The sequence below is a fragment of the Heliconius melpomene genome, chromosome 13 (assembly GCF_056956725.1).
Source record: "Heliconius melpomene rosina isolate 202511_hmr_F chromosome 13, ASM5695672v1, whole genome shotgun sequence".
In the NCBI taxonomy this organism is placed as follows: domain Eukaryota; kingdom Metazoa; phylum Arthropoda; class Insecta; order Lepidoptera; family Nymphalidae; genus Heliconius; species Heliconius melpomene.
This window is the reverse complement of record NC_140401.1, coordinates 4345886-4365496: the sequence shown is the minus strand read 5'-3', so window position 1 is coordinate 4365496 and position 19611 is coordinate 4345886. Positions and strand designations below refer to the sequence as shown.

Sequence of the window (19611 nt, the reverse complement as noted above, 5' to 3'; positions counted from 1 at the left end):
CTGCGGCACCAGGTCAAGGTCAAGTATTCAGGTCGATACGACTTGGATACCTTCAAAAAGCAAGTCTATCTCCACCTCAGAGACCGGCAACGCAGCATGTAGCTCCTCTGGTGTTACACAAGGTCGTGGGCGATGATCACTTATCATCTGGAGACATGTACCCTTGTTTTCATCTTTTCCTTTCTTTATGAAATGTATAAAATATTTTACTTTTATAATACGCCTACCTATCCGAATTATCACAAGTTATGGCCCCTAAAACGATATTGCGACTAGGTGTAAGCTCACTCGTGTAAGATATCGCATCTGCTCCATTAAGGCCCAGTCGTCCGAGAAATTTCCATTACCTTCAAATTGTATTGCTTGTGTGTTTCACTTTTCAACATGTACACAACACATGAACAACGGTTATTTCAGAAGTCGATGACGTGGAAGTAGTTTCCGTTATTTAGGGGATTAATCTCGATGCTTTGTTCGCGATTTTTTATACTTCATTTTTATGTTTAAAATAAGTACTTTTTTATGGTCAAATTTTATTTTAATAAAGATATCGGTCTCGCTTACTCTAATGGTAATTTATCCGAAAATATCTGTGAGCTCAAAAAAAAGAAAGCAAGAGACGAAAAAAGTAAAGATAAAATCAGGGCTCAGCGATGAAATACTAATAAATACCTTACTACCTAATAATACCTTGCGCTGACAAAATATATTTTTTCTCGCTGTAGGTATCCCTCATCTAACAGGTTGGACAGAGGAAACCTCATACTAAGCACTGAGTTCCCCACGCACCGCACAATTTTTTATATGCTTATTTCTTATTGCTTATCTTATAGAAAAAAGACATACCTGAATACAATAAAATAATAAGCCGCAATAAATAATTAAAAGTAATTTCATAAGAATCGCTTTTTTAACAATATCTACACTAATATTATATTGAATTTACGTTATATTTTATATTGAAGCCGGACGTGGCGCAGGGGCACGAGCGTGCGACTATAAACTCGACAGGTCGTGGGTTTGATTCTCACTCGAGGAAATGAAATATTTAATATTTTTGTTACTTCGCTCTGGTAACAGGCAAGAATTTAAATTGCCTCCATTGCCTTAATTAGGAAATAGAGAGCGGAAGTGTCTTAATGGGAACGAAGTCTCTATCTACCATGCTGAATAAAAAACTATAAAGGTTGTTTTTAAAACAATTCTTTTTAATTAATATTTTCACAGATATAGTTTTTCAATTACGTTGACCTGGCACCTGAAATTTACATCAGAGATTTTATATGGAGCGTACGCAAGGCTGAATATTAAACTAGCTAATTAACCTGTTATAAATATTTAAAAAAAATCTTCAAATGATATGTTCTTTTAATAAATTTTATTTTGTTTTATTACCTTCAGAGTTGTTGTTTTTGCTCTTTCCGAAATAGCAATTTTTTTAACTCAAATTTTTTTTTATTAAAAATATTTTAACGTAGTTCTCTTCTATTTCTCTTCTTACAGTTGTGAATATCCATCCGTTCCATTCCATTTTAAGGATGGTGAGGTCAACAAAGAATAAAAATATGTTCCGATGAAACCGCACATAAAGCTCGAAGAAAAGAACAATAGCGTAGAAATAACTGCTAATTAACTCTCTTTCAATATTGTAAATTAATAATTATTTATTTTTTGTCTTCAACTTGCTTTCTAACTAAAAGGTTGTTCTATATTATAAAAATAAATATTTTTTAAAAAAGCCTTTGTCTCGCCCGCGTAATTTAAATAGAGCCCTGTAATATTTAAATAGGTTGGTTTTTTATAATTATAATAAGTATTATAATTTCAATTCTATTTTTAGAGAACATAATGAAACAAGTTTTACAAATGGGGAATTATTTTATTAGACCATTTTATTTTATGATAACAGTTACATACATAAAAGTTGTGAAGCGGAACATCACTATTCTCTTAAGTCTATGTAATTTAAAACTACATACATATATACAAGTATAAAATTCACTACTTCACTTCACTGATAAAATCGTTTTACCTGTCATTTCATTAATACCCAAATATATAGTAGAGTATAAAACAGCATTAATAAATAATATTTAATATACGGTCGAACATTACTTGTAGAAGAAATACATCGTCAACCGAACGTTAGCTTAAACAAAGTTTGGTAAAACTTTATTATTAAATTTACTTACAAAATTTATTGGAATTATGCGAGTTAAAAAATTATAGTAATTTATTAATACTCAACTATAAATATGGGCTTAATAATTATTTATTAATCTAACACTGACTCGAGTCGAGAAAAAATCTTATTCTCATTTCACCAATCATCGGAGGACCCTGAAAAGAATACTTTTTGTTAATGTTATGTTTTTATTACGGAATAAGACGTATTTTTTTTTGCTTCGCGCTCTATCCCGCACATAGTAAAGTTGGCAGAGACAACCTGACAACCTAGTGTAAAGACATTTCCTTCCCATTAAGCAACTTCCATTCCCCATTTAAATTCAAAATATTACAAACGTTAATCTATATTATTTATTTACTGGTCCAATAGTGGACCAGTTCTAATAAACCAAACGCAGTAGTCCGATAAAAGTTTCACAGGGCGATATCATAACATTAAGTTTTCCTCTGCTAAATACGAGATATACGTTCAGTAAAAAATATATATAAAAATGTATATTTACTTAACATGCAACAATCAGAATTTGATTTCTATATAACAAATATAGTCAATATTTCTTGTAAATTAGGATCTTTATAGAGCTCGTAAGACTTTCTTACTTAGAATGTACTTAGGGAGTTGTTTTCCTTATGTTGAAGACTTAATATTTAATGCGATCGAAGATGACGTTATTGTTTCCACTCAATACTCGAAGAACTTCATCATAACAGGAAAATTTTCTAATTAATACCTGTTTTTATAACAAAAATTTTAATAATTGATTGGTATCGAAGAAAAATCTGACGTTATCGAAGCGGTCTGGCTTGTTTTAAATTAAATAGATATTTCAGCCAGACACTAATTGCATATTCTTTGTTTATTAAAAAAACAATCGAGTTAAAGGTAGAAGACAGTTGCATGCTCATGACTGTGCTTGTTCGTAAATATTTGTGTACAAATTCTGAACAGAAACTACGGTTCAACAGAAACAGACTTTTAATATTTTTTGGGGGAAAAATATTGTGTAATATTTTTTACGTAAAAAAGCGTTTTTTTTTACACACGCATGTAGATTTTACTGTTAATAATATTTGTTTAATTTATATATATACATATGCAGTTGTAAGTTAATTTTAAGCATGCATTACTTACTATTTCAAGTAACATAACATGGCCAGGGCAGTTTAGTTTATTTTTTAATCAATAAAAAAAATCTTTGTTTTTTGCCGTTATATCGTAAGCCTCCTCGCAAATACAAAAGTATTCAAAATATTTTAATATAATACACGAATTCATTTTCTTATCTATTGCGTAGGATTTTGTAAACCGAGTTTACCAAATGTTTATACTACATATTAGGTTTAGATTGAAGCAAGCACTTCCTTACTTTCGTTTTTCGAAAATACCACCGCCTCAAGCTGTATTAGATTAAAACGTTTTGAAAGAAACCCAGAATTCTAAAGATAGAAAACGAAATTATAATCATAATATTATAGGATAGGTGAAAACGTTATCTTATCAAACAATAAAAGCAAAATTTAAAATAAACAAAAAAATTAAATAATATTTCTTTTGCTTGTTTTATTTTCAACTTATCCCATATTCAGTTTTAGAGACGCTACTTGTCTATTTCCCAAGAGTTTGCGAATACGGTTTTCATATGCACATAACTTATGCAGGAAACTTGAAACGGGAACAGTTCTCACCAGTGCTTAAACAGTAAATAGTTTAAAAGCGCCAAGATGTGCGATGTGGAGCGCCGAGGACCTGAAACAACCAACAAACCACTTTTCTTAATTAACCAAGTCGTTTTTACCTAAATTTTTTCCAAAAAAAATATAAAATTAGGCCAGTCGTGGCGTGGGACACAGCACAGGGGCACAAGCATGGGAATGTGAGCGTGATAGGTTGTGGGTTCGATTTCTACTCAAGAAAATGAAATATATATAATATAATATTTGCATTTACTCGCTTTGTTAATGAGGCAAATCGAGGTGTTTAGTTCGGCCACTCAACACACAATGCCTCTCAACACAAACAGAATTTGGCAGAAAGTGGGCAAAGGAATGTCTTAACACTAGGTTCACAGATACCGTCTTCCTGTGACGTTTAATTTCACGGCACATCAAGTTGTTAAATGTTATATATAGAATCCTTATTGATTGAAAAAAATGGGAAAGTAGTTGATTTTTTTTTTAATAACTTATAAATACCTATATACTTTAAAATTTTATAGAAATATTTTAAATTTGTGTCCTGAGATTAATGGTTATATTAAGTGAATGCGATCTTAAGATTATAATACAGTTTATAGACATAAGATAGTAAGTTAAAGTCATAGTCACACTGTATTACAGTTGTCTAACATATAAAATACCATAAAAGCAATGTTTCCAGACAGCAATGTAGCATTTGCAGAAAGTATCTCGAACAATATGATTTTATTCGAACTGATGCGAATGTTTCATAAACGGTAGGAGCGTTAAAATGTCAAGTGAAGTGAGAAGTTATCGTCGCTGAAACACGTTCTCACACTTTCATACTTTTAAAGTGAGATCTTTCGAATTGCATAGGATATTGCGTGCCTTGTTATCTAAATATATTCCAATAAATAAACCTTTATATAGTACAACACATGGACGAATGTGATATATTTATGGTTAACAAATTTAAGAAGATTTTAGAATTGGATTAAAAAGCTTAGGTATTTGTTATCGCGGCCAATTCTTTTTTTTGCTTTTATCTTATGTTTAAATATCTTATTTACATAGTGAAATACAAGTTTTAATACTTAATAAACTTAAGTTGGCGGATGTATGTACTGATTTTGTATAAAATGAACTGCAAATATAAAATAGTATTTATTTATATGAAATATCTATAATTATCTTTCCATTTTTTACTAAAAATATACTCAAGCAATAATAGCACAAAAGGACAGACAAGAACAGTAAAAATTAAGATTCCACAAATAAACCAAACTAGAAGCTATTTCGATTTAGTGTCCCAATTATCCACGACAGTTGTCGAAGTTGGTCGAAAAAGGGTAAGTCTTGACTAAACTACGTTGTAAACCCTTACCCGAGTCCGTGACGGCCGTTATTTGGGGACGCTCATCGACCAGTAATATAGAAGCGTTCGTGACATCATACACAGGAGTGCAAAATATAAGACTAGCTTCTGATGAGATTAATAAAAATAGGACAAAAGACTTTTAAAAACTGAAATTAAAATATATATAGGTATTTATATAAATAAATATGTGAATATTATATCAAGTTTAATTTTTTTTTTCCACAACATTTCAGTTGAGCGCGGTCGTCTAATTATGGGGCTTTCAGTGTGCCGTTAAAGAAATATTAAATACTATCGGCCAAACCGATTAACTCAGGATGCAGGGGGAAACGGTGATTTTTCCTATAAAATAGATAAATATATATATATTTTATTTTCTCTTACATACCTGAGTTGGTGTCTCGACTACCCATGACTGGAGCGATTTGAGGCCTTTCTTCATCAAGCAAAAGTGAATCGCTCGCTGACCACACTGACAATATTCGCGCAACGCACGTTACATTTAAACGTCCCTGTTTTAAAATAAATTTATATGAGAATTAATATATATTCGAAGCTTATATTATTTAATAAAATGTGTTTATAAACCATCTCTTATAACACTCTAAGGAAGAGGGAAATACTTAGTTTAATAAGGAAGTGTAATAATATAGAGTAAAATTTGAAACAGAACAGATCCTTTAAAGATATTACAAAAACTTCTTATAACTTCAATAAACATTTAAGCAAATATGTAATTGGTGTATACAGAAAGCGATTTGTGTCTGGTGAAAGGTTGGTTTGCAACGATGCCAAGCCGTTGTACGTAACCATGAATGCGGCTGGCAAACGAATGGTCTTCCATGGTTTAAATTGCGCTATGCTTGGGCTAGCGTGATTCCAATACGTTTTATTGGGCATTTCGAGTATTCCAGCGAAGAGTTAGTTAGCCTTACGCTTCGGCAATTCAAGCTTTAGAAATGAAAAACTTGATAGATACAGATATAAAGATGAATATTTAAATTTCATCAAAAATATATAGTTTATAAGCATTATTTATTTTTATAGTTTATAGCAATTATTGTTTTGCGTAGACACTGCGTCAATCAAGCAAAATATAACAATATTCTGTTAAAAAATCTAAGAAAAAGTTCAAATAGAAACAAAACGACTTCCATTAAACTTTGGAAATACAATGTGAACATATCAAATATGTTCAAACCACTACTTTTGAAAGCTTTCGTGTCGAGCTTGTATGGAAGTAGTGAGCGGAACATACGTAGTTTTAAGTTATTTCTCAATATAATGTTTTGTCAGTTTCAATTTTCAAATTAAATATAAAACAAAATTAATTAAAGCAAAATTAATATAGCACATATTTTTTAGGTCTTCTAAAATTACTGATACGGCTTTTTAAATTTAAAATTGTTCACAAAGATAAAATTCATACGTACCTTGTGAAAATGCGACGTTTGCACTCTTATAACGAGTTGACTAAAGGAAGAGGATTTATTAGATTTATCTTCTTCGACGCTAATATTTTTGCTTGCAATTTGTTCTATCCGAGGCGTTAGTCGCGTCGAAATTTCGAACTTCTTGAGAGCACCCGATGCAAGTATGCCTTCATCATCACCAGGAATATCCAGAATGTCAGTCACTGGCTCCTCATAGCCAGATATTGTGTCCCATGGACTGAAAATAATTCTATTTGCGTCTTCTAGTGAAGCGTCACTTATCACAGGTTGTCTTCGTGGAAACATCGGGTCTAATGGTGGTATGTCGAGGCCTTTTACCTTTAAATAAATTGTTTACTATATAACCACGTATATAATGTATTTATGTTCATGTTTTAAGTTTTAACTTTTAACTAGTATATTTCAGTTTATAACATTAAAATTTTAAACGCTTTAGAAATTCCATGCTACCATAAAGTAAATTGTTAATTTGGAATACCTTTGCGTTTGGAATTTTAATTTAATATATTAAATACTTAGGTTTAGCTATTTTCCTACATTATCAGAGTAATTTAATTATTATTACCGGTTATTCTTGTTTCTATGTTTAAATATTAAAAAAAAGTATATAAAGACAATATATATTTGAAAAACATAATAGAAAAAGGAAATAACATCCGTTTATGAATTCAAAAAACTATTGCATGTTAAAACGCAGGGAATTGTTGATATTCGTCCTTTGCCTCATATCTGTGGAGGTTTAAGGCGTTCGTGACGCAGAGGCACAAGCGTGTGACTGTACGACGGTTGTAGATTCGATTCCCACTTGGTGGAAATAATAATCATTTATTAATATTTTCACTCAACACGCGATGCCTAAAGAAATCGGTGAAAAGGAGGAAACGAAATGTCTCAATATTAGGTTCCCTCAGACTACCCTGCTAAATGCGGTAAAAAAATACCTCATATCCGTTAAGAAGCCACGTAAGGTTTGTAGGAGGGTCAGCGGGCGACGATGTGCAGTTAGCACGTAACATATCCCCTATGGAGTACCAACTCTTTTGAGCACGTACCACCGGCCCAGACTCCGGTAACTCTGAAAACAAATGGTTTTTTAATACTCAATTTTTATTTATCTTAAAAATCCATTATTCATTAGTAAAACAAAAGTGATCTAAATATTTTTATCAATCATTAATTAAGAAACGTGCTTGCTCATTTTAGTAAAATTAATCCTTTATTATTATGTTGTTTAAAACCTGGGGCTAAAAAATAAATCAAATCTGACGAGGCCGTACGCCGTTTTAGCGGTACGCGCTGGAGCGTGGATGTTGCATATATTCATCTTTCATACGCGCTCATTCCATTTTCGCTCAGAATTTCGTCAAAACGGCTAAAACGCCGAACCGACAGAATGGTATTCGGGACTAAAACTCAGTTTTGTGCTTTGTTTGTCGTGGAGGTCCATTACTGAAACGGGGAACTCCCTCCGCAGTAAACTTTTAAATGCTTACATTCGTGTTCTCGCCTTTTACCGATTCTATTTGAACGCTACTTGGAAAATTCTCCGATACCCATGTTTAATTTAGTAATTTCTCAGTGTTTATTTTAAATTTCAAAAATTTCCATCTGTATTATTAAAATTGAAGTTAGTATTATTATTTCTGACTCGACTCCAACTCTTCATTGCCAGAGACAGTAAAATACGCGAATAATTTTGCGTTGTTTTAATTAGATAGGTACTCTTAGTATTTCTGTAATTCAATAATTAATTTTACTCTTATAGAAATACAGTTATAAATACATCATCTTGTGTACCTTTCATTTATAGATTAATGCAAGTTCTGTCTAAACTTCCCTACAAACCTCGTTATCAAAGTTTGTCTCTAACCATGTAAACATTGTTATTATTGTCGTGTGTGTACTTTAGACAATGGTTACACACACACATACATACAAATAAATTCACTGCGAGAGAATATTAAATCACGGTTTATAACTACAGAACTATTAATTTCATTATCAATAAAAGTAAACGACTAGAGGGAGGCTAAGTAATAATCTAGACGTATCGTTTTTTTTGATTATCATCATTCAAAATAATAATTACATATCATTAATAATTATTATATTTTATTTAAAACATATTTTTGACTAATAGCAGAAAACATGTGTAATAAACGACATTGGCAATTAACCCGACATATTGCAAATATAATAACGCAGGATAAATCGGAGAGCGACGGAGAATATTGACATTATCAGTTCGTGTTACAGAATGCTTACCAGTAAAATGGACCTTAGGTAAGTGTTCTGTCGTTTGTTTGTATGCACACTACACACCTTGTATCGACGGAATTACTCAACAATAACCGTAAATTCAACAAGATAAACCTTAATCAAACATCCCCTGTGTTCTACAATACAATAGTTGTGATTTACGATTTAGAATTCCACAGCGCGTGCTGGCGCTCTGGGATTATAGTATTACTTATACGTTTGACGTTACACTGTCATTAATTGAACCAAGTTCTGTATATTCTATTTATTTCTTTGCGGCGTTGAGTTCCACAACTCAACACGCCTTTAGGATTTGGTAGAAAGTGAGGAGCGGAGTGTCTTAACACTAAATTTCCTCTGCCTATCTTGCTACATGAGGGATACATAGTGAAGCTGGATAGAAGTTCTACACAAACCACTTATAATTATGAATATAGTAGACAGTTTACAGCTGCAAATTTAATTTCCTGATGTCAAATTCAGAGCAAGCGTGATTGACTAACTTACTCATTTAGTTAATCTGCTACATTGCCAAGGAAACTTTAAATTATATTTACGTAACTCATAAACAAGCACTCTGAAGCGAGCAATCAACATCGCTCATTGTTTATTAGTTCGTAAACTAATTGCGTTCAGAAACGTTGTTAGGGTTCCGTACCTCAAAAGATAAGAACCTTTATAGAAACACTTTATTGCCCGTCTGGGTGTTTGACAATTTATTTCGAGATCGCAAGGAAATATCAAGGTGAAAATAATATCAATATCAAAGGGTGAGGTCTATGGTCCCTTGAACCACGCTAAGTCAACGCAATGAACTCTATCACAACTGTGAAATTTGGCACAAAATGAGAACTACAAATGAAATAAAAAATCCGGAAAGTAAAAAATTATAAGTATTTACTAGAAAAAAATAATTAGGTACAAACTTATATTTGTAGGTTATTTCATACATATGTCTGCAAACTTAGTAAATAGTAAAATTGGTACGGAAGCCTTACTGGGCGAGTCCGACTCGCACTTTACCTGTTTTTATTTAACCAGAATATTTATTTTGCCAATCTGCCCATTCACGTTGTGGACGTTAAAGATAGAATCAACATTGAAATTGGTGACGAGATTGGAATAATTAAATTTTACTCCATTACAAATACAGAATACGCAATATATGTTGTATATAGATAAAAGTCGACCAATTTTTCATGTGGTCTATATATCTATTGGTTTTTTTGGTAGTTATAAAGTTTTTTTTAGTAAATTGTGTACCTATAGTAGGTATACATTTATTAAATTAAAATTATTAAAATGTAGGGTGACCCTAACGGACACCTTAAGGCAATGGCATATTATTATTACAGATAATAAAAAAAATACAAAAGTTAAACTAAATTTTAAGTTACAAAATATAGTTTTTTTGGTGGTCCAAAATTATGTGGAAATTTCTCAAATGTGTAGTAGCTAATAGTAATCAGCGCCCAGCAATCGACACCTAATTATCAATTGAGATATAATATATAGGCACCGAATATTAATTATCTTGTACCAAAATAGAAAAAGTTATTATTTTAGTATATTAATTGCTAATATAAAATGAAAATATATTTACTCTTTGATCAGTGTTATATTAAAAGTCCTTATATTGCATTGTGTGTTGAGTGGCCAAACTCAACGCCGTTCTTTGAATCAATACCAGAGCCACTCGGGGGAATGATCAGCCGCCTTGTACACGCAAGGCCTCCAGAATTCGGCGGAAAGTGAGGAATGGAGTAACTTAATGGAGATTAATGATTTCTCATAAACATTATCGAGTAAATATATCTCGAATAGAACTAAACAACAGTTCTTTTAATTTCCAACCTTTTAATTACTTAAGTGTACGCTTACCCACAACCCTCATATAAGCACTCTTGTACACTGTGTGGAAAAACGGCGCATCCGCCGATACTTCACATCGATATCGACCGCTTAACGTTCTCGAAGCACCTCGCAAGACAACTTGCTGAGCACCTGACCGTGAGATCTGAGAAACATTGAAAAATATAAAATATCTAACTCTTCTTACGTTTGGTTTGTTTTCCAAAAATATACTAAGATAAGTAGAAGAATCCATAATGATTATTTGTATATGAGCTTCTTTCTAATTTACCTATAGATATTCCTAATTTTGAGATTTTATAGATTTTTAAAAAATTGGGCGCAAATTAAGAAACTGACTTTTTTAACACTAAGCCGATCTGCATTACCTGCTCTATTAACGAAAAAAAGGAAAAAAAGGAACTCATTTAAATTATATAAAAAATATTTATTTTTATCTCAGCACTCCAATACAACATAACATAACAAATATATACAAACAACTTTGATAGCTACGCAAACAAAGGATTTAAAAATACAATAATATTATTAATATCCATTAATCTATATCTAATAAGATACTGTTATGCAACATTAAATAATTATGAACTAAATTTGTTCCGACAGGTTTCGGACGTCATGTTCACGTTTATTGAACATCCACCAGCACGGCTCCAATATTTTGCTTACAGGCATAATATAATGTCCGAAAGCTTTCACATGAATAAGCTTTTTACGTGTACGACTGTATGATTATCACGGAATGAATCGCTTCAGCAAAATGAATGGTGATTGAAAATCGCTTATATTTTTCAATTTAACGTATAGTTAAATTTTTTGACATAAGTAATTATTTTTTGTTTATTTTTTTCATTATGATGAAGATATTTTTCTATTAAATATAGAACGTTTAAATTTAAGAAAAATATAATAGTGTTTCTGTAGAAATAGTAGGTTCTGTAGGTTCATTAACTTAAATTTCGATCACTATAATTGGTTACTCTTATAAAATTCTTGTATATAATCGACTTTTGGTATATTTAAATCATATAGTTATGTAATTTATATAATACTGAAAATTTTAAAACAATTTAACAAGTGGGCAACAATTAACTATTTAATTTAATCTTATTGATGGTAGGCGGAGAGAACATAGTGTTAAGGCACCCTGCTATAATATACAGGATAAAGCCTGAAGCTAAAAAAATCAAATGTCACAAACTTAATTGCACTAGAAATAACGAAAGCTTTCTTTTTTCCCTAGTAGTTGCATAAAAAATAAGACTGCCTTTTGTTAAAGTCCATTCTAGCGCATTCATGAAACGATTATGAAAGGACTTCGACGAATGGTAAAAGCTTATACGTTAAAGTTTTAGATAAAACATATTTTCCAATACCTAGGTTATAAGCATTATAAGCGTTGTTTATATATTTTTTTTCAATTTCACGCTGTATCCCGCACACAGCAGGATAGGCAGATGGAACCTAGTGTTAAGACACTTCGTTCCTCACTTTCCGCCGCATTGTGGAGGCAATGCGTGTTAAGTGGCCTAACTCAACACCGCGCTCTATCTCGACACAAATGTGAAGAAATGAAAATATAAATTTAAATAAATAAATTTAAATAAATAATATTTATTTAAATTTATATTTTCATTTCTATATTTATTTATTAATATTTATTTATTTAAATTTATATTTTCATTTCTATATTTATTTATTAATATTTATTTATTTAAATTTATATTTTCATTTCTATATTTATTTATTAATATTTATTTATTTAAATTTATATTTTCATTTCTTTCCTTTCCTCTCCATTTCCTCGAGTTTGGATCGAACCCACAACCAGTCGCGTCTACAGTCACACACTTGTCCTCTGCACCACGACCGGCCTCACGTTAAAATTTTAGGTAAAACATATTTTCCAATACCTAGGTTAGTATTAAAAGCGTTCTATATGGAGTAGCGATAACAATTATGAAAACTGTTAAGAACACTTTTGCTCGCAGCTGGAATCATATGTACTAAAAGCTTCTATACATATTGTAGTAGGTAGTACTATATAAGTAACTAGTTTAGCATTGATTTTATACACAAATGATGTCAAACTAGAAGTAAATTATGTCAAACTTAATACTTGATTTGGGCCAGTCGTGGCGCAGGAGAACAAGCGTGTAAATGTAAAAACATTGTGGATTTGATTCCCACGAAAGCAAAAGAAATTTAATATTTTTAACTCTTAGGTCTGGTTTCGAGGCAAAGTCCGTCGTTGAAATCCACCACTCAACAGCTCCCAGAATTCGGCGAAAAGGGGGAAACGGAAGTTTTTTAAATCTGAGCTCCCAGATTCTCTCTGTCTACCCTACCATGTGCAGGATACAGCAGAATCAAAAAATAATAATAGTAATACATTATTACTGATCGCCCTTTTAACTACGCAACCAACTCTCCGTATCTTTTATTTTCTGGAAGGGTTTTTAATGTATTATTTTGGCACGCTTTTATTGCTCTAGCATGGCACAATGCCAACAGCTAAAGGTTTAACGTGCCTGCTCGGCGAGGTTCTTAAGTGATTTTTTTTTCAATGTATTCGCTGGAAGCAGTTTAACGAACTAGCAAGATGTCGCAAAACCATTGACCCATATATATTCACAGTTATGGCGTTGTTTATAGTCGCGTTATACTCGTAAATGAATTATTTGATGCCAGTGTTTGAGGCCAGTCGTGGTGCAGGGTGCAAAATGTAGTAAACGAATTGTTAGTTTAATTTCCAGTCGAGGAAATGAAATATCAACTTTTTTCATTTTCTTCGCTCTGGTGTTGAGTTGTCTCCAGGATTCAATGGAAAATGGAAAACGAAGTGTATATGGCCAATAATAATTAATAAGTGAAGGGAAAACGGAAAAGGAAGTTTGCCAATCCTCATACTTACATCAACACTAATACCAGTCTGTGAGAAGACCCGAGTGTTTGGCAGCTCTTTGGGCACAAAACGGAAGAACTCCTGTGCTCCATGATACCATTTGACAGTATATAGGGCCTCTCCAGTTTCCAGCGCCCATCGACATCCAAGTGTCGCGCTCGCGCCCACGCCCACCGCCTCTGGTACACTCAGCTGGATATCACGTAGACCGAGTACACCTAAGTAATAAGAATTTTTAAATATATTTATATATCAATAGGTTTTCTTTTAATTGTATTGTGTAACGAAATATATTAATTAGTTCTTTGTCTATAAATGTCCAATACACGGTATTTTATTTATTGTATTTGTATTTTATTTTGCTAGATAGAAAAATTAAAAAGTATATAGTGCCATATCACTTAATAAATTATTTTCAAATATATATTTTATAGGACATTAATTAAACATAAGAGTAATTTAAAAAAAAGTATTCCCAAAAAAATAAAATGTTCCATAATATGTAGATGCGCATTTACCTAGTGATTTGCATACGACATGTTTGAGGGTTATCCTCTCGATGAGATTTTTATACATTTTTTCTTTCATTTCGCAATATGTAAAAAATAACAACATTAAATCCCGCCGCATTACGCTTATTGTTTTTTAAAATAAGCAAAAAATGGAGAGCCTGTCTCAAAATATGTGAACAGTAATTGTATAATCAAAATTGGTCATTTCTTTTTTTTACGCTGTAACCCCTCTCATAACAGCGTAGGCAGAGGAAACTTGGGAGCCTAGTTAAGGTACTCTGTTCCCATTAGGATACTTCCGTTTTCTATTTTTCGTCGATTTCTAGATACATTGCGAATTGAGTGGCGGAATTCAACGACGCGCTTTGCCTCGTTATTATATAGTGTAACAATTCTCTATCATAATTATATGTGCACACTAATCTATTTACTTCTTAACTGGTATATAATATTGGTGATTAGAAAACCAAATAATTATTATTATAATAGGACAATAGAGTAATAAATTACATAAAACTATTTAGACATATAATAAAAACTTAAGTAGTAGTATTAAGCTTGATAACGAGTTTTATTAATATATTTCAAATATTTTATTATTTCAATTCAAAATTTTAACTGATATGTTCACTAACAGAAACAAAAGCTCCACAAAATCTAAAATATGAAACAATAGCGACCAAAGCAGTAGGTAGACTTTAAACAGCTACGATACGCAGGTAGCATTGAGTTTCCAGTTATTTTGTCCAATTTATCCGAAAAACGTTCGAAAATACAATAACCATTTTAGTTCGTTTGTTACTATTGCAGTTGTTTGCACTAACAGTAAAACGTGACTATTGAAGGTAATGTAATTGAGATACTTTCTCGGTTTTAGATATTGATACCTATACTATACTTGTTAATATTTTTATCATATTTTTTATATATTTAACTATTTAGAGGTCGTCGCGTCGTGGCGCAGCGGCACAAAGGTGTGACTGCAACGTGACGGTTGTGGGTTCGATCCCCACTCGAGGAAGTGAAGTATTTATTTAAGTTTATATTTCCATTTCTTCGCTCAGGTGTCGAGGCAAAGCGCGGCGTTCAGTTCTGCCACTCAACAACGGAATGTTTTAACACTCAGTTCCCTCTGCCTACCCTGCTGTGTGCGGGATTCAGCGTGAAGCTGATATTTTTAATTTAAATTTTAATTCTGCTTGCAATTTTACATACTATGAATAACATTATTTTGATAATACTTATAGTTTATTTTATCACACGTTCATGAAATTTCCTATTAATTCTAAAACAAAGATATGTTACAATAATAATGTTAGCAAGAGATATCACAGGTAATATTATTTTGTAAGGATTTTCATTAGGCGTAAATATATTAAGGGAAACTTTTCGACTTTTTCGTAACTTTGAGGTCTATCCGAGTCACTGAACAAAATTTTGGTCTTGGTAGTAAGTAATCAAATGTTGGCCTCAGCAATACTAAAGGTGGTCGGAATACATAAATCAAGGGAAAGCTACGTGATCGAATTTAAGATCAAACTCTACACAATTCTCGACAAGAACTCATTACAATGTAACCAAATTCGATTTACAATTTCTGCCAAATCGTAATATTTCGTGATTGTTTTCGATAAATTAAGTATAATTTTAGACCTTATCATCTATATATATAAAATCGAAAGGTCAATCTCAAATTTTGCATAGGAGTTATTTATAGGACGCAAGTACTCATGGAGTCAGAAATTAATAATAACTTAAATATATATAGTATAAAGATTCATTAAATAAGCTTTACGCTGTATCCCGCACACAGCAGGCAGGCAGCCAGAGTAGGCAGAGGGAACCTAGTCTCATATAATAAATATATTTCGATATATGGCAACGATATTGAATATAAGTATACATATTTTAATTTTCTATTTTCGATCAGCAAAAGACAAAGATTAATTTATTTCTTCTATGTTTTTCTTAAACTTCATCTGATACCGCAAAAGACAGTATATTTATGTTCGAAACTTTTTCGCTCAATTTGATGGCATCCCAAACCCTTCCGCTATAAATCTTACGCAAAAAATAGTTTTATGTGCACGGTCTTCCGGCATCATCAACAATCCTATGTAATCTGGTTACTTAATTCCCAAATACATTTTCCTTAGTTGGCTATAAATGTCAAGAATTCCTATAAATAACAAAAAGTTTTCGTAAGTCAGATCTAGGAATGATGTTCATACATCCTGTGAATTATAAACAATTTTATACCATTTACATGTTTTTAAGCTATATTTTTTTATTGCGAAGTCAAAAATAAGCCTGGCACTTTAGAAATTTTGGTACTACGGGCCCTCGGGTATTCCAATAATCAGCTTTACTTAAGGGATTGGATAGGAAACTCGATTGTATCCGAGTGATTTTAATAATTCATCACCTTAGCGTAGACACAGGATACGATCTTTCATTTTAATAAAGCTGAATAATATTTTACCTTGGTGTTATAAAAATAAATCGATAAACAAAATCAAATAAGAATTGTATTTTGAATTATAATTAATAATATATTATTCTTTCTGTATATATTTAATAAAATACTCACTTCCACCTAGCCACAAAAGTATGGCGGCAAGCTGCGAAGCCATGTTTATTTGACAGATAGCACACACATCAAGTCAGTGGCGCCTTTTGCCGGCGCTTTCTTACCACCTCCTTCATTTTCAAGCTATAAAAAATATTTGATCTCGCGTTGTCATGCTCCAAATGAGTTACTGCTGTACTTGTCTCCTGTGACAGAGCATTTTACCTTTTATGTGACATAAAACCCTGAAACAAAAGAAATGAAACTGAATGTTTATTTTTATTTTGTTTTTTTTCCAGCTACACGCTGTATCCCGTATATAGCAGGGTAGATAGATAGAGTCCAGTAGTCAAACTCTTCACTTCCTACTTTCCGCCGAATTCTGGAAGCATTGCGTGTTGAGTGGCGGACTTCAAAGCCGCGCTTTGCCTCGACCAGAGAGAAGAAACATTTCATTTCGTCGGGGAATCGAATCCACAACCTGTGATATTTACGGTGATATATTTATGCCCCTGTGCCATGACGACCTCAGTATACTATGTAATTTAATATATGAAAAAAATATCCTCTCTATATTTAAATAATACCAGCAAACCACACATTCCTACGTGATCTCATATTAATCATGTCAATGTAATTTATAACTCAAATGTACTCAATCCTCAAACACAATTTACGTCGCTTTCAATTAAACTGCTTTCAAAGACTCAAGAGAGCATCGCCGGAATTGAATCATTAGCCTAAAGTAGGAACAGCTTAACAACGTAATAAATTACAATTGAAAAATTGGCTTATACTGGTACAAGAGTTGTCAAGTATATGTTCACTGGTTGTTTATAATAATTAAATATGAGTAGGAAATTTACAATTCAATAATTATTTTTATTTGTCTAATTATCTAGTTATTTAAATATGCTCTTATTTATTTGCTTGTCTTTGTCATGCTTATCTTTGATGGTCAGACATTGCAGTACAAAATCAAATTATCATTTACGGTTATTATAATAGCGGTGTTCTAAATTTCTAACTAAATCCATTATTACTACTAAATCCGTTATATGTACTTTCCCACGTATTGGACATGAACTTAATATTTTATGTGTAGAATGTTTGCGACACAGAAGTCTATAACAAAGTACCTAATAGTGATTTATGACGCCGCCGTAGCGCAGTTAGGACGCCTGACTTCATTGATATACAGTTGACTACGAATAACGAATCTAAATGTGGATAATTCATCTTAAAAATAGTGTAAATACTAATATAGATCGAGATTAACTAAAAGCTATATATTATTTTATTTTCATAAATATTTTATTTTAATAAGTAACAAAAAAATTAAAAGCTAGTTGAATTTGTTCTATTATCACATAATATTCATAATCTTTTATTTTATCAAAAAACACTCGTAGAACGTCGTCGTAGAACTAGAATATTTGAGGAATCTGAAATAATCAATATAAGTAAGTGACGTCATTACGTGTTAACAGAACTAAAAATTGTTAGAAATGTTAACAGAAAATAAAAATAGACCTAAGTGGGCTTATCAGTATAGGAGATTTCATCCAGCCAGAATGTGGAAATGGGTAAAAGTATATGGCGAGGGGAAACTAAAATTATTGTATTTACTGAATGTTTAGGACGTATAAAAGTAAAATTTTAATCTCTCTTCTCTTCACTTTATATAAAAAAATTGTTTCGTTTTACCGGCGTCTTATATAAAATATTCGACAACAACAAAGAAATACGACTACGAGAAACTTTTAATAAAGCATATCGCTGAACCCAAATTTATAGCCCCACGAGCCACTTCATTCAGCGTGCGTTCTCTTGTCTGAAGATCGATTGGTTTGAATAAAATACATTCACCAATTGAATAGCACCGTAATGTTTCAGCCGGGGCGACACTTTTTCAGTCGAGCGCCGCGACTAATGGCCGCACGCGTTGGCCTCCGACTTTCAATAAATGGTTCGCTCGCGCCCCAACACGGCTAATCTATCCGTTTGCTGGTTTTTTTCCATTTTTGGCTTTTTGGGTTTTTGCTTTTTTGGATCTAAGCAGAGACCTATTTCATCTGTTTGGAGATTACGATGGTTTTTGTCGTTCTAGAGCTTGCCTTGTATTGGTTGTTTTTTTTTAATGTTTGGCATTGTTAAATGTTTTTATAACATACGCAGAATATTAAATTTTATTTATGAATATCTACAAATAATTAAATATATTTTACTTCTTTTACAATTACGTACATACTTTCTACAACCTATTGGAACCGCCATAATGTCGTTTTACCCTGTTACCTACAATCGTTCTATTGGAATGTCTAAGTATAACCTTAAACGAATTTACATACTGATTTAATGTAGTAGAGCTGACAAGATCCAAATGGAAATTTTGTATAAAATAGGTTCTACGTAGGTACATTCACAAGAAATACATCACCAAATATCTCGCACTTCAATATACTCGTTTTTGTCTATATATAATTATGTCCTATTATTTATATACAGTCTAGAATATTCTCCTCATATCTTACTAGGTATGAGGAGAATCTTCTTTGTTAAACTGTCTAACTAATTGCTACGATTCAAGTATTTCAGAGCAGGTCATTATTTATTTGAACATATTATAATTAACGCATCGAGCGATGCTATTCTACGACAAGTTATATATAGCTTGCATTATAATTTACATATTTCAGTTTATACTATACGTTCAGTGTTGTTGAACATTTATAATAACTTAACGAAAATATACTTAGATTTTGTCAAAATAAATTTGTTAGGCACACATTTAGTGT

At 31.9% G+C, this 19611-nt stretch overlaps 1 protein-coding gene across 2 annotated transcripts in view; it reads right to left on the bottom strand.

Annotated features, from left to right (window-relative positions):
* Positions 1-1858: 1858 nt before the first annotated feature.
* LOC146532580 (uncharacterized) overlaps positions 1859-19611 on the bottom strand; it is a 93503-nt gene continuing 75750 nt past the window's right edge. For both annotated transcript variants that reach the window (XM_085196230.1, XM_085196229.1), the window contains 8 exons: positions 16835-17058; positions 13742-13950; positions 10837-10972; positions 7638-7771; positions 6676-7014; positions 5631-5754; positions 3874-3934; positions 1859-2340 (listed from right to left, as the gene is read on the bottom strand). In XM_085196230.1, coding sequence (XP_085052356.1) covers positions 2328-2340; positions 3874-3934; positions 5631-5754; positions 6676-7014; positions 7638-7771; positions 10837-10972; positions 13742-13950; positions 16835-16877 — 1059 coding nt within the window. In that variant the 5' untranslated portion in view covers positions 16878-17058 and the 3' untranslated portion in view covers positions 1859-2327. The remainder of the gene's footprint in view (positions 2341-3873; positions 3935-5630; positions 5755-6675; positions 7015-7637; positions 7772-10836; positions 10973-13741; positions 13951-16834; positions 17059-19611) is intronic.